We start from the raw sequence: 26,709 nt of genomic DNA on the forward strand, positions 1-26,709 counted from the left end.
AATTTTTAGAGATCTTTGAAAAAAATGCTTATATGTGTAGAGAAAATTCCTCTATAGAAAAGACAGTATTTTAAATATTGAGTTCCAGGAATTATATTTATAATATAAAGTAGAGCTGATAAGATTAATATCAAGAACATAATCATACCTAAACACTTGTAAAACACTGGCAATATCTAACTTTTATACATTCATGTGATTCTCATACACACACGCATAACACATATGGCTTGAACACCAAACTTTTTCAGGGTACAGTTTTGTTTTGTTTGAATGTTTTTGTTTTGTTTCCTACATGAAACATATATATTTCTAATGTATTATAAAAGTATATATTAATACTTATATATATATATTTTTAATTGTTTTATATATATATATATAAAATTGTATGTAACTCAAGTCTTATAGCTTGGGTTACCTTGGATTATACCTGTTGGATTGTAGAGTATATTTATGCTTTGTTATAAACAAAATGCAGATATTTTACCCAGTGTGAGTTGGTCTGTTTATTTCATGCAGCTCAAGGCAGCCATTTAGAATCTAGAGAAAAGTAAATATTTTAAAATTGACTGATTATGTGTGTGTGCGTGCGCGTGCTCAGTTGTATCCTACTCTTCCGCTATGGGCTGTAGCCCACCAGACTCCTCTGTCCATGGGATTTCGGAGATAAGAATGCTGGAATGGGTTGCCTTTTCCTTCTCCAAGCAATCTTCCCACCCCAAGGATCAAATCTGCATCTCTTGCATTTCCTGCATGGGCAGGCAGATTCTTTACCACTAGTGCCACATATACTTTTTTTAAATGAAAAAGGATGATTTTACTATTTATTGCAGAGTATTGTTTCTTTGTATGGAAGATCTTGTGGGGCACAAGTTGAAAGTAGTTAAGTGTAGAATGTTTCAATCACTCACACATCCGTCTGTTTTTATTTTTTTCATCTCTAAATAACATCACTGAGGATTTAGTACTCTCTATATCATGCTAAGGGTTAATCACTCAGTCATGTCTGACTCTTTGTGATCCCAGGTACTGTAACCCACCAGCCTCCTCTGTCCATTAAATTTTCCTGGCAAGAATACTGAACTGGGCAACCATTCCCTTCTCCAAGGGATTTTCCCCGCCCAGGGATCAAACTCAGGTCTTATGCATTGCTGGCAGATTCTTTACTGTCTGAGCCACCAAAACTATGCAGAATCAAATAACGTTGGCCCTGGTTTTCAAGAAATTTACTTTCAACTGAATTCGATGATGAATATTGTGGCATTCTAGAAAGACATCAAAAGTTCAGGCTTGTTATACATACATATTGGGTTACAAATAAGTAGATCCTTAAAACTTGATATAATAGTGATGATGTTGATAGTGATTGTACACGTATTTTAACCTGATTTGTATTGCTTATAATGTTTTATATAATGAAATTATCTTCTTTACATTATCTCTTTACACTTTAAACATTTTAATTCTCAAGTATTTGTGTAGTTCATGATGTTACTATTGTCTCTTAATTCTTAAGATTCTTAATGAAAGATGAGCAAATCTTCATATCCTTGCTACCTCATTCACTTGGTCACTAGCTGTCTAATTTTTGAGGAGTAAGTACAGACTTACCAGGGTTTAAGCTAAGTCCTCTTATTTTCTTTCCTTTGTGTCACTCTCTCCCATATCTCATTTTCTTTCATCTTGTTTCTTTTTTTCTTATACTTTAGTCCTCTTTTCACAGTTGTCTTGTTTTTCTCTCATGTCTCCCATAGATTTTGGGTTACCATTGAGTCATTATTTTTGGCCTGGTACTGCCAGTTAACTACACTTAGGAACCTCATATATGGTACTAGATTGCTAATTATTAGGTAAACTTCTGGCTGTTTCAGTTTCTGCACTGTGTACCAGCCACCTTCCCAGTGGAAAGAAAAGGAAAATCACCCATGTCGGTGTGTGATTGTGGAAGGAACTAGAATGGGAAAAGATAACACATCTTAGTCCTTTTTCTTTCTGCTCCATAGTCATTTTTGCTGTTTTTTTTAAATCTTTGCTTTTCAGAATCTTCTAATTTTTTTCTCTGGGGGAAAAAAAAAACATTTTATGTCCATAGTATATATTCCCTCTTACCACCATCTTTACAAAGTATGTTAGTTGTTTTTCTTCTTAGAATCACAACTTAATGTTCTGCATGTAGATAATGCCTGGTGGCCCTGATTATCTTTAACATGTTAGCATTGGGTGGTCTGTCACCTCATGCTGACATCAGTAGCAGATGTGAGCAGGTTATTAGATTGTGGTTTTGAAAACTTCTGTGCCTAGAGTATATTTTAACTGACAGATGACTTTAAGAACTACTTGTGCTTGAAATAGTTTTTGTAAAATAATTTGGTAATTCAATAAAATAATATGTTATTTACTCTGCTGTACTTCTTCCTATATTAAGTGAAGTTTGTAAACACTGCATAAGGGGGACTTATGTCTCTTAACAAGAACAAACTCCTGATGGAAACATAAAGCATGTACCTGGCAGGTTCCTTCTGAAGGGAGTATTGGTAAGGAGAAAATGGTGGACCTTGCTAGTACCACTAAATGGCATGTTGAAAAGTGGTCTTGTAGTGTTAATCTATGCTCATGTGCAGCAGGATTAGACTGAGCGTCCGGTAACTGAAAATGGCAGTGACATGCTGACTAGGAGATAAGTAGCTGAAGCAGAAATGCTGTCTATATTCACTCTTGTTTGGCATCAGCAGTATCATTCGGTCCTGCTCTTTTTTTCCACTGTTGTTTGCCAGACTTCACATGAGTACTCAGAAAGTTCTGTTTGAAGGTTCTCAGCTCTTCTGTCAACATTTGCAGGAGTCTCTATCTGTCTTTTTTTCCTTTTTTTTTCTTAGTGTTAAAGAAAGTGAATGATAAAATCAGTTACTAAAGGTGTGCCAAAATTAAACTCAATGCTTATTTGAAATTTGTTTTCAAAAGTTAGCATATATAACTCTCTATACATTAGTATGAATAAGCACAAATTTCTGCATTTAAAAAATTTTAGACTCCTTATCTAAATCCTTTAGTTACACGGCTTGAATAAGTACAAACATTTTTGTATCATATTCTATTCAGAAGACTTCATGTTAACAAGTTTTAAAACTTGATATTAAATGATAAGCATTTTGTTATTTTCTTTACCTACAGTGGGATATATGCACCAGTATGGTCTGAATTATTTCATAAATCTTGTTTCTCTGTTCATAAACTCAGAAGATACTTAAACTTGCTTTCGGCAGTCAATTATTTGAAATTTTTTGGAGTAGACTTGAACTGCAGGTTTCATTGGGAAGGGATTGTGGCATTATAAAATCACAAGATTTCAATACCATAATGACAAATGTTTATGTTTCAATGACTCATTATTGGTGATACCCCAGATGTATTCCTCTTGCTCACAAGATTTTATTGTGTATTTTAAAAGAAAATTGTTTGGGTGAGAGTCTGTGGACATACATATGAGAATATTACTATTTTTAAATACAAAATTATTTTTTGATACGTATAAAGGTTTTTTTTTTAACTATTGCTTTTATTTTTTTAATAGATAAAGGAGGCAGCAGACATCATTCAGAAGTTGCACCTAATCGCCCAAGAGTTACCTTTTGATAGGCAAGTTTATTTCTCAAGAGTTAATTTGGCTTTATAGTATGTAATGTATGGAATAAAATTGTAGTTTTACCTGTATTAGTTTACTCATTAAATCAACAAGAACTACTGAGGACTGCCTTTAAAAGATACAGTATGCAATAATTGATTGAAAAAATATGGTCTCTTAGCAACTAAATTTAATGATGTATGTTGAAATAATCTCAATCCTTTTTCTTTTGAAAAAAAATTGATGGAGAATTTTGAGATTGACAAGTAACATTTTGAATTTTCTGTTTTTTTTTTTTTTTGACTTTGATAACAGTGTAGAAGGGCAGAGAAAGATTAAACATGGTTTCTTGAGCTGCTTTTTCCTCTAGATGAGAGTTCTTAAGCTTTTGGTAGTCTTGGACACCTCTGCAAAGGTGAAATTGCTATGAAATTGCTAAAAGCTATGAAATTGCCTTTAAAAAGTTCAGATAAACAGACTGTTGTATACAATTTCTTGGAGTTTTAGACCATTTAACCTGTCTGAAAGCTCCTTCCTAGGGACCTTAAAGTTACAAAGTCCTGTTTTAGATGCCAGGCTTTAGGACCATTGCTAAGTCAGGTATTAATGGTTTCATACTTAAAGAGGCTTCACTGAGAAGAAAATTCTTTCATGATTTCCTTTAGTCCATGGAATGTCAGACTCCTTAATTAAATTTTATTAATAGTGGTTCTCCCATTTAAATATCTGGAAAAACATATCTTCTCTTAAAACAGATAATGTATCTTATTCCTTTTGTGGTACTTGAAGATCCTCCGTTACAAGTAGAATGTAAATGTATTACTGTACTTAAAGTTTGCCCATTATGTCCCAATATTCCCTACCCATAAATATATTTTATTTTACTTTGAACTTTGTGTCGTCGTAAAGAGTTAGCAATAATAATCATTTAGCTATTATTGATACTCTTATAACAACAACATTGTAAATAATGATTTTTAATGTCATCCACAAAAAAGCTTTTATTTCACAGTTAAACCATTTACTTAAATGGATAAAATGTATGGCTCACAATGGGTACATGATCATTTTCTCCCACCCATATAAACATCAGATATATACACTCATCTTCTCCCACTTCTCAGTTACATACTTCTCTTATATTTTTGTTTTAACCTCTCTCCCAAGCCTTAGAATTGAATTTACATCCTAATCAAATTTAATTTTCTCACAGAGATCAATATAACCTAACATGTATTCTGTACTCTGTGATCCACCATAACTATGATATATCAATTATGTTATCTGTGTGCTCAGTTGCTAAGTCATGTTTGACTCTTTGTGACTCCGAGGACTATAGCCCGCCAGGCTCCTCTGTCCATGTGATTTCCTAGGCACAAATACTGGAGCGAGTTACCATTTTCATCTCCAGGGGATTTTATCAACCCAGGATTCATTGAAACCCACGTCTCCTGCTTTACCACAATGAGCCACCTGGGAAGCCCATATCAATTTTGTATAGCTCTTGTTGAATTACTACCCTCTTTATCTATCTTTGGCGTCTTTTTTGCCATCCCCTCACCTATCACTTTAATTATGTGAGATCTTTCAGCGTTAATTTTCCATGTTGTGCATTCCCCTTTGATATTTATGATTTGAAAAAGTTCTAGTGTATTTTAATTGCTATTTTAATTTCTGAATTTGCAGAGGTTGAATGCTAGGCACATGCGGGGTCCTTTTTATGGCTTCTGTTTTATTTTTCCAGTTTTAAAATAACTCATTTATCAGTTCAGTTCAGTCTCTCAGTTGTGTCCGACTCTTTGCAACCCCATGAATCACAGCACACCAGGCCTCCCTGTCCATCACCAACTCCCGGAGTTCACTCAGACTCATGTCCATTGAATCGGTGATGCCATCCAGCCATCTCATCCTCTTTTGTCCCCTTCTCCTCCTGCCCCCAATCCCTCCCAGCATCAGGGTCTTTTCCAATGAGTCAACTCTTCACATGACGTGGCCAAAATATTGGAGTTTCAGCATCATTTATATATATACTTATTGTTTATTTTCTTTTAAGTGACAATAATGAAACTTCATATGAGGAAATCCTAACAGAAGGGAAAAGAGACAAATATCAAGTGAATTTAAAATGGCAATGAATATGAGTAGGGTCAATAACTCAGTTGTTGGGACTGGCTCAGTTAATTAATGTTCAGAATTCCTCCCTCTTTAAAAGGGATTTGGTTATTCAGTGTGAATTTCCTCAGTGAGAACTAGATACTCCATCTGAATTGCCTGGTTTCAGTTTGTTAAATGGCATGCTTCCTGTCAGTACTCTCTCCCCTCTGGCCTTGTCTTTGCCCTCCTTCCTTGGTCACACCCTCCCTCTCATCTCCCTTCCTCCCTCCCCTCCCTCCCTTCCTTTATGAAGACATTTAGTATGGAGAGTTTCTATGTATCCTCATTCTCCCTTTTATTAATATCTTACATTACTATGTACATTTGTCGCAAATAATGAACTTCATCATTGGTTTTTATCTTTCAGATTTTCAGAAGTTAAATCTAAAATTGCAAGTAAGTGGGGTTCTATTTATTTAATTGTTTTGGATAGGTGATCAAACTACTTTTATAAAAGAAAGAAAATCGTAAAAGAAGAGAGTGGGAACAATGTCATCCTCCCACCCCATCCGTGAATTTGATTCCTCTTCCTTGAAACAGCTATTAAATATTATCTGTTTCCTGTGTATTCTTCCATGGTATTCTATGGATATCTTGATATAAGCATAGAACGTAAATCATGTATATAATATGTAGAATTTTTTTCTATGGTCCCCATGTATTTTAAAATTGGTGACATCCTATACAAATAGCTTGGTACCTTGTGTTTTTAACAACATATCTTAGACATTGTTTTTGTATCTGTATATACGTGTCTCTCTCTCTTTTTCTTTTTTTTTTTTAAAAAAAGCTCATATGACCATTTCAGTACCTATTTAACTCTGTACATGGTAGTTTGAAACTTGTTCTTTAGATTGTATTTTAGGCAGATCATTCCAGATTTCTTTAATAGCCACTATATTTCTAGGCTCTAAGTCACTATTCAGGAACTCACTAAAGTTCAAAAATCACCTGTTTTGCCAAAAGTATATGGTAATAGCCCCAAGAATGTAGTGAATCAAATACCACATGTTGTCTTATAATCTGGTATTGAATCTGCCTTTGTTCATGGTAAAGGCATTTGAACTCTAGTAAAGAGTTTGATAGTTCTCTTTACTCTTTCTCTAAAGTCAGGTTTAAGACTTTTCCTATCTCTTGCTTTCAGAAATGACATCCAGTTTTTTCCCATAGTCGTAAATGGAAGTCAGACTATAGGAGCTGATCTGTTTTGCCAGTTGGGAAGATTTTTTGTGTGTGTTGAAAATATAGATTTATATGCCTTAGTATATTATAATAAGAGTTTTGATCCACTACCTATAATCTCATGGTTTTTACAATTCTTTTAAAAGAAAGCTAGACTCATAATCATTATATTTATAAAGAAACCGTATACTTGCAAATAACCTGTGTACTTTGTTTCATTGTAGCTGAATGACTTTCTATTTTTAGGTAAATACCATGATTTAGAATGCCAGTTGATTCAGGAGTTTACTGGTGCTCAAAGAAGAGGTGAAATCTCCAGAATGAGAGAAGTAGCAGCTGTTTTACTTCATTTTAAGGTATATAGAAAAAATTTAAAGTGCAGATTAGTCTTAAAGAATGTAGAGATGATGTGAATTCTGTATGTTGTTTTGTCACTAAGTTGTGATTCTTCGTGACCCCTTGGACTGTAACCCACCAGACTCCTCTATCCATGGAATTTCCCAGGCCAAGAATATTAGAGTGGGTTGCTGTTTCTCTGGAGGATCTTCCCCACCCAGGGATTGAACCCGTGTCTCCTGCATTGGCAGGCAGATTTTTACCACTGAGCCACCATGGTGTATTACAGTCTGTGATTTTGCCCTGTTGTTTTAGTGTATCACAGTGTTAATTTTGATTGTTTGGAATAATTTGAATGTATATTTTTTATGTTTCTCCAGAAATGATATTAAATCCTAGGTCTTAAGGATCTTATATTCGGTACTATTATATTAATACTATTAATAATAAACTATCACTGAATTTTTATATAGTTTGATGTAGAAAATTGTTTCCCTTCTGGCTGTTTATTGTTTTTTTTAGTCAAACATTTTATGAAATAATTCAAAAGCAAGAAGGCTTGACCTTAAGTGTCCGTTGGAATAGAGAAACCAGAGAGTAGCTGTTACTGCTGACCATTTATTGAGGCATAGAATAGCTTTATTATATGTAATACCTCTTGTATTGACATTGTTATTGTTGTTATAACTTAACCAAAACAGTGATGTGTATTTCTCTCTTCTTAGGGTTATTCTCATTGTGTTGATGTTTATATAAAGCAGTGCCAGGAGGTAACATAACAGTACACTTCATTTGATTTTATTTTATGCTGATTTGTGTTTTAAAAAGCATTTAAATTATATATTCATTATATAAAATTCTCTGCTCTTTAGGGTGCTTACTTGAGAAACGATATATTTGAAGATGCAGCAATACTCTGTCAACGGGTAAACAAACAAGTTGGAGATATCTTTAGCAATCCAGAAACAGTACTGGCTAAACTTATTCAAAATGTATTTGAAATCAAACTACAGGTAATTTTAAACAGTGACTAAGTAGCTCTTAAGACAATATGTGTTTTTTTTCCTCTGTATTAAAAGTTTTTAAAAATTGAGTTTGTTTGTGTAATATCCTTAGGAACAGCAATTCACTTATTAAGTATAGGGGAAAGGAGAGACAGTGTCAAGCTTTAAAACAAAATGTTAAAAGGTGCCACTCACGGTCATCAGAGCATGTGTTAGAAATTACATGTGTATCAGTAGTAGTAGTAACAGGTGTGATAGATAAGCCTCAGATTTTAATATTCACTGGGCTCTCACCTTGACCAATCGATAGCATTTTGAAATGCTAAGAATGATACTTAGCATTGACATTGCTTACCTTATTTTTACCTTAGTAAAGTAAATTTGAACAAGATTACAAGATCTGTAAAATTTTTTATCATATGGCACTGACATGAAAAGAAAAAACTCTGAATGTTTCGTTTACAGCCTTTGCTTCCATAGCTCTGTACTTTAAGGCAACATTTCCTAAACTGTTTACCAGTGGATTCAGCAGTGATAAATAAATGTCGTTTTAAAAACACGACTTTTAATATCCTTTAGAGGTACTAATATATATTGTGATCCTCTAGAAGTGGAAATGTAATGTACTGCCTTTCCCAGTTTTATAGTAAGGTCTGTTAGTGTCTCAAAGGACACTAGTGTTACTTAGACTACAGTTTGGGAAATGCTGCTTTAAAGAATTGACCATATTGATATAGCTTCAAGTGTTTTGGGGGATTTTTTTCTAAAGATAAGATATTTGAGATTCTTAATGCTTAATCCCAACACTGATATAAATGTACAAGTAAATACGAGAAGCAGTAAACTAAAAACCTGTTTTTAAATTTTTTTTATATTGGTTTATTTCCTATGCATTGCCTTTGCCACTGGATTTTAAGTCAGAACAGTTCAAGAATGTGGAGTAATTCTAGAGGAAAAAAATATTGACTGTATAATTTAATATTTATTTAATTAACAGAATGTTGACTTTTCTTTTTAGAGCTTTGTGAAAGACCAGTTACAAGAATGTTGGAAGTCTGATGCAGAGCAGTATCTCAAAAGTCTCTATGATTTATACACAAGGTATATTTTTAATTATTAGAAAATAGTAATATCTCACCTTTTCTTCAAATAGAAAATTGGGAAGTATTCAGGTGTTTTTGAATAACAGTTTGTCAGATAGCAATATAGCTTTTAGCGTTAAATACTTGCCTGTATAGACTAGTATTGTATAAGAGTATCTTTCTTAGCAGGTTAACTATTAGATATTTTGCTTTATGTTAATATACTTTAATGAAGTATAAAACCTTGTTTAAACTAAGACTTGAGAATTATGTTTTTGATCTTAATTGTAAACTATTTCATTATTTAATTTTTTTAAAGAATGAGTAATAACTACATTTATTTTCATTAAAGCTTTAGAAGTTGAGAAAAGGAGTCACAAATTCTTAACAAATGACAGTTTCAGACTTAAGTCTGATGTGAAAATCTTGCTTGTGTTTTGTAAATGGCAGTGTTACACTTTGTAGAAGCTTCATGTGGAGTTGCTTTTCTTCATTGTGATTTTGAGAAGAGGGTTTTCAAAAGTAACTATAATCAGGAAGTCTGTTTCAACAGCAGCACTATTCTGAGTCTATCTTCAGCAGTGAGAAACAGAAAATTAGAGACAAGTCCAGAGAAGAGAATGAACAGAGGAAGTATTTTGACTTGGTACCATGTCATGAATGGCATACTTGAAGCCATTCGGCCATTGTTGCCATTTCTAGACTGGTTGGTTGCCTCAGTTTCCTCTTGTTGAGTTGTCTCTAGGAGTTTATGGCAGTTTTCAAAACCATCATATTATTTGTAATATACATTCTACTTAATATATTTATATAACCTTATATAGTTGCTCTCTGCATACTAAGTAATGTCCCAGGGTTCAAGAAATGGTGGTTTAACATAAGTTTTTCAAAAGTCACATTTTAAAAATATGTATTTCTTAATATTATTTCTATACCTAAAATATACCTTTATCTTTTTCCCCTCTTTTCCATGAAAAGAACCACAAATCTTTCCAGCAAGTTGATGGAGTTTAACTTAGGTACTGATAAACAGACTTTCTTGTCTAAGCTTATCAAGTCCATTTTCATTTCCTATTTGGAGAGCTACATTGAAATAGAGACTGGCTATTTGAAAAGCAGAAGTGCTATGATCCTACAGCGCTATTATGATTCAAAAAACCATCAAAAGAGATCCATTGGCACAGGAGGGTAAGAGTTTTTGTTAAATGTTATAGTTAAAACTAAAGATATTAAAAACATTTTTATATTTGGACAACTTGAGAAATATTGATAGTCATTAGAATTTTCTGTGAAGAATTATCAGTTTTTTTATACCATTCATCAAATCCTGTCTTTTGAGCCACATGTTGAAATATTTTAACATTATTAAAATGTAAAACAGAATACCAGTGCCATAAGTCCTCCCATCCTCCCTTCTTTCCTTTTTTTAGATTGAGTTAATTATTCCAGGCTATTAATTAGGAAGTAAATTGTTTTATTGCTGCTGTTGCAGGTGTGCTTAAAAAGAACAAAAACCCCTGCAAATTGATACCCTGAGCTTTTTAAATGACTTGGGCATGAACTTGTTTAAGTAATACATTAAAACTTGAATTTACTCATATCCTAGAAGAAAATAAAATGATTTGCTATAAGAATTGGTGGCAGCTCAGTAATCTAGATCTTACCTATCTGGAATTTAGTTGATTCTAGGATGAATCAAAATGACTTTTGTGAACCATCAGAGTTGATGGTTCATATAATATTCATACAGCTAAATCAGCTTCTTATTTCCCAGCTTGTTATATATTAAATAATGATCATGGAGAGATTATAATTAGGAATAAGAAGTGACATCTGAAAGGCAGTAGCAAGTAAAAGAGAAAAGCTAAAAAACAACCATAAGAATTTTTTTTTAAAGTTCACAATCTGGAGCTATATATTCTATAAATAGGAACAAAAGTAATCTAGCCTTCTATAAATATAATAAATGTTCTTAATAACCCTCAGTCATTTAGAAAAGCTAAATTATGTTTAATAGTAATAAATGTACAATATGCTTAAGTAGTTAGTATATTTAAAAAGCTTTAAAATTTTAAAGTTTGTTTTAAGCAGGGCCATTTAATTATCTGAAATATTAGCTTACTTCGAAAAGCCTACTTCCTAAGGAAACCAAACAAGGAGTTTTTGGCTATTGAGTCTGAATTGTAGAGCTAAATATTGAGTCAGAATTGTAGACCTAAAAGAGACGTTAGAGATAATGACTGCAAATCTACTCACTTTTCATATGATAGTCTTCTATTTAGAGATTAATGCTTTCTTCACTTTACAGAATTACTTATTGAAATTAGAAGTTTTAGATCTCCTGCTATTGGTCCATTTTTCTTCTTTTAATTAGTTCATGTATACTAAGTTTGAGAGTACTTGAAATTGAAATCTATGTATAGTAGTCTTATTTTTTCATTTGTTTCTATTATGCACTAGTATTCAAGATCTGAAAGAGAGAATTAGACAACGTACCAACTTACCTCTGGGGCCAAGTATCGATACTCATGGAGAGACTTTCCTGTCCCAGGAAGTGGTGGTTAATCTTTTGCAAGAAACCAAACAAGCCTTTGAAAGATGTCATAGGGTAAGAATTGTACATTTATTTAATTTATATATAGCTGTGTATTTTAAGTTTTGCTTGTATAAACACTCAAATTTTCTTCAGTGAGATATTAAATCAAGATATGAAAGTGAGGATTAGAACCAGATCATAAAGAAATACAGCATTAGGGAGAGAAGGATGCTTTAAGAACAGATATCAAAGGAAAGGAAAAATTGACTCCATTAAAAATTTAGAATGCCTTCAACAAACACACTTTAACAAAGTAAACAATTAAGCCAGGGTGTGAAAAGAAGGCTTTAACCAGTTTTACTAGCAGAAGATTTATAAAACAAATAATACTTGTTAGTAATTGTATAGCACATACTATGTTCCAGGCACTATTCCAAGCACCTTAGGTATGCATTAACTCATTGTAACATTTCTGTGAAGTTGTTATCTCTTTTACAGAGGAAGAAACTGAGCTACGTATTTCTTAAGTATGAAGTTGAGAGTTGAGGTAGTCATAATTTTTTATTTGTATGATGTATGTGGTCTATATATTTATATTGATAGATCAATATAGACTGTAAATAGAAATATAAAATGTGAGTTATCAATAAGATATTTAGTCTCACTGGTGGGAAATGAAACTTAAGACAGAGAAAATACTAATTCTCAATAGGTTGGCAAAAATTTTGTTGATACTCTTGGTAAGGATGTGGAGCAATAGAAGTTCTTATACACTGCCTATGGAAATAATAATCGGTATACTTTGGAGAGTAATTTGTTAATTTCTTAGAGAATTTGTAGGTTCACAGGACATGTCTAACATCATAAGCTACATTGTTTGTCATGGTGAAAAATTAGAAGCAAACTAAGTGTGCTGTAGAAAGAACTGATAAAATGACATTGTTCGTATACTGGAAAGCTAATATACCAATTTAAATGACTAAACTAGAGTTACATGTATCAGCATGAGTAAATCTCAAAAATATAATGTTTAGTGGAAAGAGCAAGATGGGGAAAGATATATTCATTATACCACAATATAAAGTTTTAAAAAGTAAAAATATTTTCTTCAGGAGCATATACAACATGGGTGTGATAAACAGTTTCAGAGTAGTGGTTGTCTTGGGAGGAATACCTAAGGCACTTTATAATGTTGGACTGCCCCTGCCACCACAGAAGAAAAAAAATCTGAAGTACATTTGGAAAAATGTTAAGATATGACACCTCAGGGTATGTGATGGCTGTATTTAATACAGTAATAGCTCTACTCTTCTGAATGCTAGAAATATGTTAAAATATTTCTATACTATCGGATCATCAAAAATCCCATGGATGGAGGAGCCTGGTAGGCTGCAGTCCATGGGGTCGCTAAGAGTCGGACACGACTGCGTGACTTCACTTTCACTTTTCACTTTCATGTATTAGAGAAGGAAATGGCAACCCACTCCAGTGTTCTTGCCTGGAGAATCCCAGGGACAGGGGAGCCTGGTGGGCTGCTGTCTGTGGGGTTGCACAGAGTCGGACGTGACTGAAGCGACTTAGCAGCAGCAGCAGCAGCAGCAGCAGATCATCAAACCTGAAGCTGTCAACATATTTATTGTTTTGAGTCACAGTGTGTGCTTAATCACTTTAGTCGTGTCCAACTCTGTGCAACCCTGTGGGGTGTAGCCCACCAGGCTCCTCTGTCCAAGGGATTCTCTAGGCAAGAATACTGGAGTGGGTTGCCATGCCCTTCTCCAGGGGATCTTCCCAACCCAGGGATTGAAGCTAGGTCTCTTATATCTCCGGCATTGGCAGGCAAGTTCTTTACCACTAGCGCCACCTGGGAAGCGCTTGAGTCATTCTCAGTAACTAGATCTAAATCATGACCTTCTCTCTGGATAAAGACAAAATCAAAAATCAGTTTAATTCATTGCAGTCTGATGTAACAAACATTATTTTGTGTTTACTTTGTACCACCTGCCATGTTAGGCATTAAGGTTATAAGTACAAAATATACACATTACTTTTGAATAGTGAGAAAAGAGGTAGATATATAAAGAATTAGTGCAAGTAGATATACACTATGTATATAGTGACAGATTTCCTCTTCTTGGGCTCTAAAATCACTGCGGATGGTGACTGCAGCCATGAAATCAGAAGACAGTTGCTTCTTGGCAGGAAAGCTGTGACAGACCTAGACTGTATATACTCTGCTGACAAAGATCCGTATAGTCAAGGCTGTGTTCTTCCCATTGGTCCATGTACTGTTGGGAGAGCCGGACTGTAAAGAAGGCAGAGCACCAAGAATATATGCCTTCGAGCTGTGGTGCTGGGGAAGACTTCAGGAATACCTTGGACAGCAAGGAGATCAAACCAGTCAATCTTAAGGGAAATCAACCCTGAATACTCTTTGGAAGGACTGATGCTAAAGCTGAAGCTCCAGTATTTTGGTCATCTGATGTAAACAGCTGACTCATTGGAAAAGTCCGTTACTGGAAAAGACTGAGGGCAAAAGGAAAAGAGAGCGTCAGAGGATGAAATGGCTGGATGGCATCACCGATGTGATGGACATGAACTTGGGCAAACTTCAGGAGATGGTGAGGGACAGGGAGGCCTGGCGTGCTGCAGTCCATGGGGTTGCAGAGTCAAACAGGACTGGGTGACTGAACAGCACAACAACAGATAGACACTGTTGAGACCTAAAGAGGAAGCAGCCAGCTCTGACTGCTTAAGGAATTGAGGATGAGTATTTTTCAGAGGAAATTTCAGAAAGGAGAGGACATTTGAAGTCTGGGTCTTGAAAGATAAATAGGGTATCTTCAAGATAATGGCAGGCGATTTCAGGAAAAGAGAATATTGCATGCACAAAAACATATACAGAGAACAGTCATGCAGCATGAAATGCTTGAACTGAAAAAGGATATGGGGAGAGTAATGAGACAGGAATTTGAAAATGTAGACAAAAACTCTTTACCATACTTAGAAATTTGGACTTGACCTTGTTAGATGTTGATGGAAATATTAAAGGATATAAAACAGGGCAGTGTAATGAGAAGATTGGGTGTATTTTTCTTTTTTAAAAAGCTTACTAATGTCGAGATATAATTGACATTCATTAGACTGCTTGTATTTGAACTGTACAGTTTGGTAACTTTGGTAAGTTATGTGTACATTTATGAAGCTATAGTGCAATCAAAGTAATGAACAGATCACCTCCCCCCCAAAGTTTCCTTTTCTACTTGTAAATTCTCCTCTTCTCCTCCCTCTGTTTCTGTCCTCAGGCAACCATGACCTCCTTCACTGTAGATTAGTTGTCAAAAAGAAGTTGTCAAGACTCAGGACTGAGTCTTGAAAACTAAATAGGACTTTTCAAGAAGTTGATTAATTTTCTAGAATTTTTAATAAGTGGGATTATAGTATATATATGTGTTTCTGGATTCTTTAACTCAGCATAAATGTTTTGAAATTCATTCATGTTGTGTGTATTCGTATTTTCTTTTATTGCTGAATAGTATCTTATTGCATGGAAAAGAAGTGAAAGTGTTAGTTGCTCAGTCATGTCCAACTCTTTGTGACCCATGGACTTCTCTACCCATGGAATTCTCCAGGCAAGAATTCTAGAGTGGGTAGCCGTTTTCTTCGCTTGGGGATCTTCCTGACCCAGGGATTGAACCATGGTCTCCTGCATTAAAGGCAGGTTCTTCACTGTTTTGCTTATCCACATACCTATTGATGGCAGTTTAGATTGGCTCCAGTGTTTGGTTGTTAAAAATGAAGCTCGAACATTCATTTATATATCTTTATGCAGACATACGCTTTCATTTCTCTTTAGTAACATTTTTAAAAATTGGGTTCTTATTTCTTGACAGTTGTATATGTAGTTAAGACTCATTTTTTTTAAAGTTGGAAGTGAAGTTGCTCAGTCGTGTCCAACTCTTTGCAACCCCATGGACTGTAGCCTACCAGGCTCCTCTGTTCATGGGATTTTCCAGGCACAAGTACTGGCGTGGCTAGCCATTCCCTTCTCAGGTATCTTCCCAACCCAGGGATTGAACCCAGGTCCCCTGCATTGCAGGCAGACTTTACTGTCTGAGCAACCAGAGAAGCCTAAGTTTTAGGTGTACAGCATAGCAGTTCAGCTATATGTATATTTACGTGTGTATATATATTTTTTCCCTTATAGATTGTTATACAATATTGAGTATAGTTCCCTGTGCTATACAGTAGGTCATTGTTGGTTGTCTGTTTTTTACATAGTTGTGTGTATATGTTAATCCCAGTCTCACAATTTATCCCTCCCCCATCCCCTTTTTCACTTTGGTAACCATAAGTTTGTTTTCTGTGTCTGTGAGTCTCTTTCTGTTTTGAGAATAAGTTCATTTGTGTCTTCTTTTTCTTTTAGATTCTGCAAATAAGCTATATTGCATATTTGTCTTTATCTGACTTACTTCACTTAGTATGATAACCTCTAGGTCCATACACACACACATACATATACACGCACTCATATACATATGTGTGTGTGCGTGTGCTTAGTTGGTTCCAATTCTTTGCAGCCCCATGGACTGTAGCCTACCAGGCTCCTCTGTCCATGGAATTTTCCAGGCAAGAATACTGGAGTGGGTTGCCATTTCCTTCTCCAGGGGATCTTCTTGACCAGAGATGGAACCTGAGTCTCTTGCATTGCAGGCAGAGTCTTTACCACTTAGGCACCAGAGAAACCCTGTTTGATTAGGACCCATTTGTTTTTCATAGATGCTCTTTATCAGATTAAGGAAATTCTTTTATTATAATTTTCTAGGTGTTTTTATAAGGATGGATATTAGGCTTTGTCAGATGCTTTTTTGTTGTTGTTATTCTGTTGTGAATTACATTGATAGATTTCTAAATGTTAACCTTGCATTCTTTTAATAAACCCCCCCTGGGCATCATGTATTGTCCTATTTATGTATTATTGGATTAGGTTTACTAAACTTTTGTTAAGTTTTGTGTTTGTGTTCACAAAGGATTAATACATATTTTTTTCTCATAATGTCTTTGTCGCTTTGGTATCAAGGTAATCTTGGCCTCATAGAATGAATTGGAAATATTCTTTCCACTTTAATTTCCTAGAAGAGTTTGTGTAAAATTAGTGTTTTATCTTCCTTAAATATTTGGTAGAACTTAGTGAAGTCTTTTGTGCCTGTAGTTTTTAAGTTTGTGAGTATTTTTAGCTACAAATTCAACTTCTTAGTAGATATGGAACTATTTTAGTTACCTATTTCTTTTAAAGTGAGCTTTAGTAGTTTGTGTCCTTTAAGATTTGTATATTTCACACAGATTGTTGAATCTCGGGGGATTAAGTTGTTCATGTTATTGCCATATCCTTCTTTTAATGTTGAGTTGATTTGTGTGTGTGTGTGTGTGTGTGTGTGTGTGTGTTTAATTGAAAAAAATTGTTTAAAGTTTTGTGTTAATTTCTGGTGTATAGCAAAATGATCCAGTTATGTATATAATATATATAATATGTATATTCTTTTTTCATTATAGGTCATTATAAGGTAGTGAATATAGTTTGCTGTAGTTTACACTATGACTTTCTTGTTTATTACATATATAGTAGCTTATTATCTTTTTAAAACCTGTTGAATCTATAGTGATGTCACCTATTCATTTTTGATGATTTGTGTCTTGTGTGTGTGATATACGTTTATCAGTTTATTGGTTTCCCTGGAGAATCAGCTTTGGTATCATTGATTTTCCTGTTTTGTATTTCATGGATGTCCACTCTTTATTATTTCTTTTCCTTCTGCTTACCTGGGCTTCATTTGATCTTCTTTATCTAGTTTTTAAGGTGGAAGGTGAGATCAGTGATTAGAGACCCTTCTTATTTTCTGATACAAGGATTTAATCATAACTTTCTCTTTAAGATACTGCTTTAGCTTCATACAATAAATTTTTATTTGTTGTGTTTAAAATTCAGTTCAAAATACTTTTAAATTTCCCTTTTGATTTCTGTTGGCTGCAGAGTAGCTTAGAAGTGTGTTATATCATTTCCAGATATTAGAGGATTTTTTGGATATCTTTCTGTTAATGGTTTCAGTGTGATTCTGTTGTTGTTAGAGAACATATTTTGTGTGATGTGAATCCATTTTAAATTTCTTGAGACTTGTTTTTTAGCCTAGAATATGATCCATCTTGGTAAATGTTTTCTGAATACTGAAAGAAAATGTGTATCCTAATGTTGAATGTTCTATGAATGTCATTTAGGTCCAGTTGGTTAACAGTTATTTTTGTCTTGTATATCCTTACAACTTTTTCAGTCTACTTCTTCTTTCAATTATGCATGAATATATGGATGTAGAGAGGAGGGATGTGGAAAATGGCTTGCTAATGGCATTTATAAAGCATCATTGAACAAAGAAGGGAGGTGAGAGTTGTGGTAGAGAAGGGTAAAGGTTGGGGTGGTGTTAAGACCAGCAAGGGAATCAAGTAATACCAAACGAATAATTATAAGCTGTAGAGATTTAGAGAATTTAAAGTGGGTTATGCACTTTTTAACACCCAGCTGTATATATCAGATAACAAGCATTACTCTCAGAGGGAGCATGAATAGAGACAACAAATAGGCAACAATCAATTGATTAATAATGTAGGCAGCAGTTACAAGAAGGTGAGAGGTTATTTTCCAACATTTTAAAAGGGATTTAATTTTCTCAGCATAACTACTAATGATTCTTTTACTAAGTAGTTAATCAGCAGCAACATCAACATCAAAATGAACATTTATTGTTGTGAACTTATGTGCCAGACACTAAGCTCAAAATACCTTACATGTATTTTCATACTTTATTTTCATCTCAAGGGTAGGATATAAGTACCAATAATACTATTCCTACCTTACAGATGAAGAAATTGAGATTTGGTGGGGTTAAATAACATCTCAAGGGTTCACTCAATGGGAAGTGATGAAGATGGGATTGAGCCTGACCTATTTTATAGTGTCTGTTATTGATTTCCCTGTCCCCACCCTCCAATAAAATGAAGAATCCTTTCTGGTTCTGAGTTTTACTAGAATAGCTTTTATTCAGTAGGTGACTCAGACTTCTTTTACTATGACATTAAGAAAGGCATTTTACATGGCAGTTGAGTGTACTTTATTATATGTACTTATGTGTATGTTTTGTTTGTGTGTATTTCTTTAAAACATACTTGGCTTTAATGTGTACCTTAGATTTTCTTTTCTATTGGTTCTCTCTCCTTTTCTTTCCTGTCACAGTTAACATGAATTGCAGTCCAGGTCAGAAAACAGTAATCTTGTTTAAGCCGGGAGAATTGTAGACAAATACAGAGCACTGCAACTATATGTATATGAGAAAGGCATTTTGGGTGGGTGGAAGGTATTTAAGTTACCATTTGACACCAGATCACTATGTCTTATACAAAGTAGATTGCTTTAAAAAAAAAAAAAAGTTGCCTTGTTTTTTAAAGGTAAACCTGAGGAGTGATGTATTTGGTTTTTCTTTTTAAAGCTCTCTGATCCTTCTGATTTACCAAGGAATGCCTTTAGAATTTTTACCATTCTTGTGGAATTTTTATGTATTGAACATATTGATTATGCCTTGGAAACAGGACTTGCTGGTAAGTATATTTATTTGTATTATTCTTCATCTTAAATTCCTTTGATCCTGCTTGGTTAAACTGTATGCATACTATTGTTTTATATATATTCATCTCAATCAATGCAGCGAAATGCTTTTTGAACTTCCTGTAGTGCAAGGATTTGTCAGATGCTAAAAGCTATACAAAGACACAGTTCTAATGTTGCTTACATTGAGCAGGGCAGGATAAACTATATAAGTCACAGCAGTGTGTGGCAGACTGTAATACAATGCTGCTGCTGCTGCTGCCACGTCGCATCAGTCTTGTATGACTGTGCGATCCCATAGACAGCAGCCCACGAGGCTCCGCTGTCCCTGGGATTCTCCAGGCAAGAACACTGGAGTGGGTTGCCATTTCCTTTTCCAATGTGTGAAAAGGGAAAGTGAAGTCACTCAGTCGTGTCTGACTCTTTGCGACCCCACGGACTGCAGCCTACCAGGCTCTTCCGCCCTTGGGATTTTCCAGGCAAGAGTACTGGAGTGGGTTGCCATTGCCTTTGCTGTAAGTTATTAAATGCCAAGGGGGCAGAAATGGAAATGACAGCAATTCTGCTTGAGACAGTTGAGTAATGTAAAGTTTGGAAAAGAAAATAAGCCTTATCAATAAGCCTGGAAAGGAATAGATTCATAAGAAATTTTTTCTTTTGTTTTTGGCCTTTTGGGTTTACTGATATTAATAAGATAATAATGACCTCTTCCCTAAATTCTAGTCTCATTAGTTCAGTTGCCTCCTTGACTTCTCTCATCTGTTCTGTGTACATCTCAAGTTTAATATATCCAAAATGAAACTCTTCATCTTCCATCTAAACTTCTTCCTTTCCCATTATTTCTCATGTTTTTAAAAGGCATTGCTATTTACTATTTGCTGAAGCCCCAAACCCAGGAGTTGCCATAATTATTCTTTTCATCAAACCTGAAAACCAGTCTGTCAGTGAATCCTGTCTATATACTGTCAAACATAACTCAAATTCTCCTACTTTTCTCCATCTCCGTTGATGCCAACCTGATTTAAACATCATGATCTCCATCTGCTCCTAACTGGTCTCTCTGTACGTTCTTACCTTTCCAAATAACTGACTCCATGTAACAGTCATGGTATAAATTTAAGGGTCTTAAATTTTTTTTTGTTTAAGACATTTTAGTGGTTTCCTATTACACTTAGGGGGAAAACAGCAACAAACTCTTTACAAAAGCATAGTTTTGATCTGGCCTCCTCTTATATATTCATCCTCTTCTCATCTGCATTTCCCTTCACTGCCCCAGCCACTCTGGCCTTTATTCTTTTTCCTTACTCAGGTTCTTTGCACTTGATGTTCCCCCTCCTCCTGACCCCCATTTCTTTTTCTTCAGCTCTTCTCATGTCTGGCTTTTCAGCCTTTTGATCTTAACTAAGGTGCCACATTTTTAGGGAGTCTTTTGCAGATGGACCTAGCTAAAGTGACCCACTTCTCCCAGCCTAGTTACTCATTATTTCATCATTGAATTAACTTTTTTCATAGCACTTGTTACAATAAAATTTTCATCCATTGGTATTTGCCTCACTCATTGAGCATATACATAAGTGTTTATTCTTATGAACTTACATTCTTATGGAAAAGATTGACAAATGACTAGTAAGTACAGTGAATAAAAATAATATTGAGTAAGAAATAGAGAATAGTAATGGGAGTTAGAATGGGGAATTCAGGGGGAAGAGGGCTTTTTTAGAAAGGATGGTCAGAGAAGGCCTCTGAGGAGACATGAATCAGCTGAATGAAGTGAAGGAATAAATTGAATATTTGGAGAAAGAGTATTTTAAGCAGAGAGAATAGCATGTAAGTTCAAGTGGTTAGGAATCTTATTTGTCTTAATTGCATTATAGTCTAGCACCTAGAAAGCTAGTGGAGGTGATGGAATTCCAGCTGAGCTAGTTCAGATCCTAAGAGATGATGCTGTTAAAGTGCTGTACTCAATATGCCAGCAAATTTGGAAAATTCAGCAGTTTTTGAAAATTCAGGCCACAGGACAGGAAAAGATCGGTTTTCATCCCAATCCCAAAGAAAGGCAGTACCAAAGAATGTAAACTACTGCACAATCGCACATGCTAGCAAAGAAATGCTCAAAATTCTCCAAGGGAGGCATTAACAGTACGTGAACTGAGAACCTCCAGATGTACAAGCTGGATTTAGAAAAGGCAGAGGAACCAGAAATCAAATTGCCAACATCTGTTGGATCATAGAAAAAGCAAGAGAATTCCAGAAAAACATCTACCTCTCCTTCATTGACTACATTGAAGCCTTTTTACTGTATGGATCACAGCAAACTGGAAAATTCTGGAAGAGATGGGAATACCAGACCACCTTATCTGCCTCCTGAGGAATCTGTATGCAGGTCAAGAAGCAACAGTTAGAACTGGACATGGAACAACGGACTGGTTCAAAATTGGGAAAGGAGTGTGTCAAGGCTGTATGTTGTCACCTTACTTATTTAACTTACATGCAGAGTACATTATGTAAAATGATGGGCTGGATGAAACAGAAGCTGAAATCAGGTTTGCAAAGATAAATATCAATAACCTCAGATATACAGATGACACCACCCTTATGGCAGAAAACGAAGAGTAACTAAAGAGCCTCATGATGAGAATGAAAGAGTGAAAAAGCTAGCTTAAAACTCAACATTCAAAAAACTAAGATCATGGCATCCGGTCCCATCACTTCATGGCACATAGATGGGGAAACAGTGGAAACAGTGACAGACTTTATTTTCTTGGGCTCCAAAATCACTGCAGATGGTGACTGCCGCCGTGAAATTAAAGGACACTTGTTCCTTGGAAGAAAAGCTATGACCAACCTAGACAGCATATTAAAAAGCAGAGATATTGCTTTACCGACAAAGATCCATCTAGTCAAAACTATGGTTTTTTCAGTAGTCATGTATGAACGTGAGAGTTGGACTATAAGAAAGCTGAGCACCGAAGAATTGATGCTTTTGAACCGTGGTGTTGGAGAAGTCTTGAGAGTCCCTTGGACTGCAAGGAGATCCAACCAGTCAATCCTAAAGGAAATCAGTTCTGAGTATTCATTGGAAGGACCATGCTGTAGCCGAAGCTTCAGTACTTGGCCACCAGATGCAGAGAACTGACTCATCGAAAATGTCCTTGATGGTGGGAAAGATTGAAGCCAGGAGGAGAAGGGGATGACAGAGGATGAGATGGTTGGATGGCAATACCAACTTGATGGACATGAGTTTGAGCAAGCTCCAGGAGTTGGTGATGGACAGGGAATCCTGGTGTGCTGCAGTCCATGGGGTCACAAAGAGTTGGACATGACTGGCGACTGCATTGAATTGAGCTGAAGCTACTAGAAAGCACATAGCACATGCTCAAAAATGTTTGTGTGTAACATCTTTCTTTAAAGTTTCTAAGGTTGAAGAGAAATTACCTATAATTCAATAACCTTGCGGTTTATATTCCCCCTGCCCTGCTTTTTTATTATTATTATTTTAACCTAGTTGCTCTCAGGATATGCATAAACATTTGTAGCCTGCTTGCCTCCCCTTCCCCCTTATAGCAGAAACTGACATCAAGTATTTAACATTTGCAATTTGCAGATAACCTAATGTGGTCATTTATATTGAGATAATATCTACCTCAAAGATATGAAGATTAATGAAGATAATAAAGTAACAAATTTGATTCCATATGGTATGAACGATTTGTTCTTTAGTATGGAAACCTAGCATCTTCATTTTAATAGCAGTATTCATAATTTGGAAGGGCTTAGGAAATTTTCTGATAGGATGAGAATATGCCTTCTATTCCTATGCATTTTCTATGTGGCTGTAGTGAACTCTGTAGAACTTACTGTGTTTTCTTTCTTTTGAATTATTTTCTCTGGATAAAACTCTGGAACTAAAATTACCAGATCAAAGTGTGTTGCAAATTTTTAAAATTTCTGTACATATAAACAAACTGTTTTCCTAAGGATTTTTTTCCCCACTAATCTATACTGCTACTGGCATATATGCTTATACCCATTTTTCTACACTCACTGAATTTTCTATAAGAACTGTAATAATTTAGTGATATAAAGACATACATAACTGTTGCCTTTCATGTCTTTCATTGGGTGTGTTGACTACTTTTTTCTCTTGTGAGTTTGTGTTGGAGGCTTTAGTTTTGTTGCCAGTTGTGATTTTGTCATTTGTGGGAAAATAAAAACTTGTTTTAAAACTTTGGGGAAAAAATCATCCTTCTGTAAAGAACTCTAGGTATTAAACTTTTAATTCTCATTTTCTCTGAATATTTCTCCTGGCCCTTTATACCTTTTAATTTTAGCTAGGAACATAAATGTCTATGGTTAGTAGGCACCTTGGAATTTAACTATTACTCTTTTGCAAAAGAGGAAACTGAAATCTGAAGAGGTCAGCTGTTTGCGGTCAGAATGTGAAGTGGCTTGAATACAATGCTGAAAATCAGGAATTTATTTTGTTGACAGTGAGGAGTCTTTGAATATTTTTGAGGAAATGGTAGATAGAAAACATAGTGAAATATGTCAAGTACCTTACTCTGGCAACAAGATATAGTATAAAAGATAAGGAAATTTGAACTAATAAGAAAATTATTTTAACTGTTAGCAGAGGTAATGAGGCCTGGTTATAAGAAAAATGGTATTAATAGAAGTATGTTCATGGTTCATGTGAATCTTTAGGCACAAGAAGATGGGGAAGGAGAAGATATAGTCTGAGATGATTCACTTACAAGTTTAGATTTTGATTTATCAGCAAACAATGAAGACTTGAGTATATGGTGAAAATTTGGCATTAAAACTTTGTTATTAATGAGCTTAATTTTACTCTTTTTGTCCACAAAAAGTATTGCTGACTTACTGAAACAACAGTTCTTTTTTATGCATGTTATATAACCACGTTCTTTTTTTCTGTTGCCTAGATGAATTTCTTTAATATGATTCTAACATATACATGCCTTCCAACTTTAGGAATTCCTTCTTCAGATTCTAAGAATGCAAATCTCTATTTTTTGGATGTTGTGCACCAAGCCAATACTATTTTTCATCTTTTTGACAAGCAGTTTAATGATCACCTTATGCCACTAATAAGGTTAGTCAAATTGTCTGATTTTCATTGGTATTTCAAAGAATATTATAATATTCTACTTTATGTTAAATTTTAAAGGTAATAGCTGTTCACTGAAACATCAAACAGGGCAGGAGGGTGTGAAATAAGCAACCCGGTTGCTCTCAGGGTGTATGTAAGCATTGGTAACCTGCTTCTTCCTTCCCCTTCCTCTCTCACAGCAGAAATTTGACATCAAGTATTTAACATTTACCATTAGCAAATAATGAAATGTGGTAATTTGTACGGAAATAATAATATCTAGCTCAAAGATGTGACGTTTGAAGAAAATTTTTAAAAAGTAACATAAACTCTTCTTCCTTGCCTTCTCTATTCTCTTCCTTCTGTGGTATTAATTTTGTTTTATTTGAAAATACTGTGTCATAAACCTAAATCTGTATGAAAGGTGACTTCTAGCTTGTTCCCACTTGTTATAATGAAAAGATGTACAGTAACAATTTCATGCCATCAGTAGGACAAGTTTTGATGAGAAATAAGATTTTTGTGAACTTTTGAAGCATATGAGAATTATGTAAAATAGTGTATGTGTGAGCATGTTTTACAAAATTGTATGTATAGTACTGTCATTAAAGAGGAAAAATATTCATATAAAAGAAAATTCTAGACATTTTTTATAAACATTGATAATACCAAGAAATTATTAATCTAGGAATGATCTCAAAGATACAGATTACTTGTGATCTCTGAATCACATTTTGAAAGGAAATTTACTTTTTAACGAGCTCTAATGCCAACATCCACTAGATCATCGAAAAAGCAAGAGAGTTCCAGAAAAGCATCTATTTCTGCTTTATTGACTATGCCAAAGCCTTTGACTGTGTGGATCATAATAAACTGTGGAAAATTCTGAAAGAGATAGGAATACCAGACCACCTGACCTGCCTCTTGAGAAACCTATATGCAGGTCAGGAAGCAACAGTTTGAACTGGACATGGAACAACAGACTGGTTGCAAATAGGAAAAGGAGTACATCAAGGCTGTATATTGTCACTCTGCTTATTTAACTTACATGCAGAGTACATCATGAGAAACACTGGGCTGGAAGAAGCACAAGCTGGAATCAAGATTGCCGGGAGAAATATCAATAACCTCAGATGTGCAGATGACACCACCCTTATGGCAGAAAGTGAAGAGGAGCTAAAGAGCCTCTTGATGAAAGTGAAAGAGGACAGTGAAAAAGTTGGCTTAAAGCTCAACATTCAGGAAACGAAGATCATGGCATCCGGTCCCATCACTTCATGGGAAATAGATGGGGAAACAGTGGAAACAGTGTCAGACTTTATTTTTTGGGGCTCCAGGATCACTGCAGATGGTGATTGCAGCCATGAAATTAAAAGACGGTTATTCCTCGGAAAGAAAGTTATGAGCAACCTAGATAGTATATTCAAAAGCAGAGACTTTACTTTGCCAACAGAGGTCCTTCTAATCAAGACTATGGTTTTTCCAGTGGTCATGTATGGATGTGAGAGTTGGACTGTGCAGAAGGCTGAGCGCCAAGGAATTGATGCGTTTGAACTGTGGTGTTGGAGAAGACTCTTGAGAGTCCCTTGGACTGCAAGGAGATCCAGTCAGTCCATTCTGAAGGAGATCAGTCCTGGGTGTTCATTGGAAGGACTGATGCTAAAGCTGAAACTGTAATACTTTGGCCACCTCCTGGGAAGAGTTGACTCATTGGAAAAGACTCTGATGGTGGGAGGGATTGGGGGCAGGGGGAAAAGGGGACGACAGAGGATGAAATGGCTGGATGACATCACCAACTTGATGGATAGACATGAGTTTGAGTGAACTCCGGGAGTTGGTGATGGACAGGGAGACCTGATGTGCTGCGATTATCATGGGATCACAAAGAGTCGGGCACGACTGAGCGACTGAACTGAACTGAACTGAACTGAATACCACATAGTGAAGAATTCACATATAGCTATTAAGATTGCATATTCTTTAGTATTTTGGGTGTTATTTGACATTTGGGTAAAATTCAGAAGGTGAATAT

The 26,709-nt window shown here is 35.1% G+C and overlaps 1 protein-coding gene across 2 annotated transcripts in view; it reads left to right on the plus strand.

The window, feature by feature from the left end:
* The window catches only part of EXOC5 (exocyst complex component 5), a 50,430-nt gene that overhangs the window by 18,240 nt on the left and 5,481 nt on the right, over positions 1 to 26,709 (plus strand). For both annotated transcript variants that reach the window (XM_018054099.1, XM_018054100.1), the window contains 10 exons: positions 3,575 to 3,639; positions 6,147 to 6,175; positions 7,208 to 7,317; positions 8,023 to 8,067; positions 8,170 to 8,310; positions 9,320 to 9,402; positions 10,362 to 10,571; positions 11,844 to 11,991; positions 19,452 to 19,560; positions 24,560 to 24,680. In XM_018054099.1, the coding sequence (XP_017909588.1) occupies positions 3,575 to 3,639; positions 6,147 to 6,175; positions 7,208 to 7,317; positions 8,023 to 8,067; positions 8,170 to 8,310; positions 9,320 to 9,402; positions 10,362 to 10,571; positions 11,844 to 11,991; positions 19,452 to 19,560; positions 24,560 to 24,680 (1,061 nt within the window). The remainder of the gene's footprint in view (positions 1 to 3,574; positions 3,640 to 6,146; positions 6,176 to 7,207; positions 7,318 to 8,022; positions 8,068 to 8,169; positions 8,311 to 9,319; positions 9,403 to 10,361; positions 10,572 to 11,843; positions 11,992 to 19,451; positions 19,561 to 24,559; positions 24,681 to 26,709) is intronic.

This window comes from Capra hircus, chromosome 10 (genome assembly GCF_001704415.2).
Source record: "Capra hircus breed San Clemente chromosome 10, ASM170441v1, whole genome shotgun sequence".
NCBI classification, from domain to species: domain Eukaryota; kingdom Metazoa; phylum Chordata; class Mammalia; order Artiodactyla; family Bovidae; genus Capra; species Capra hircus.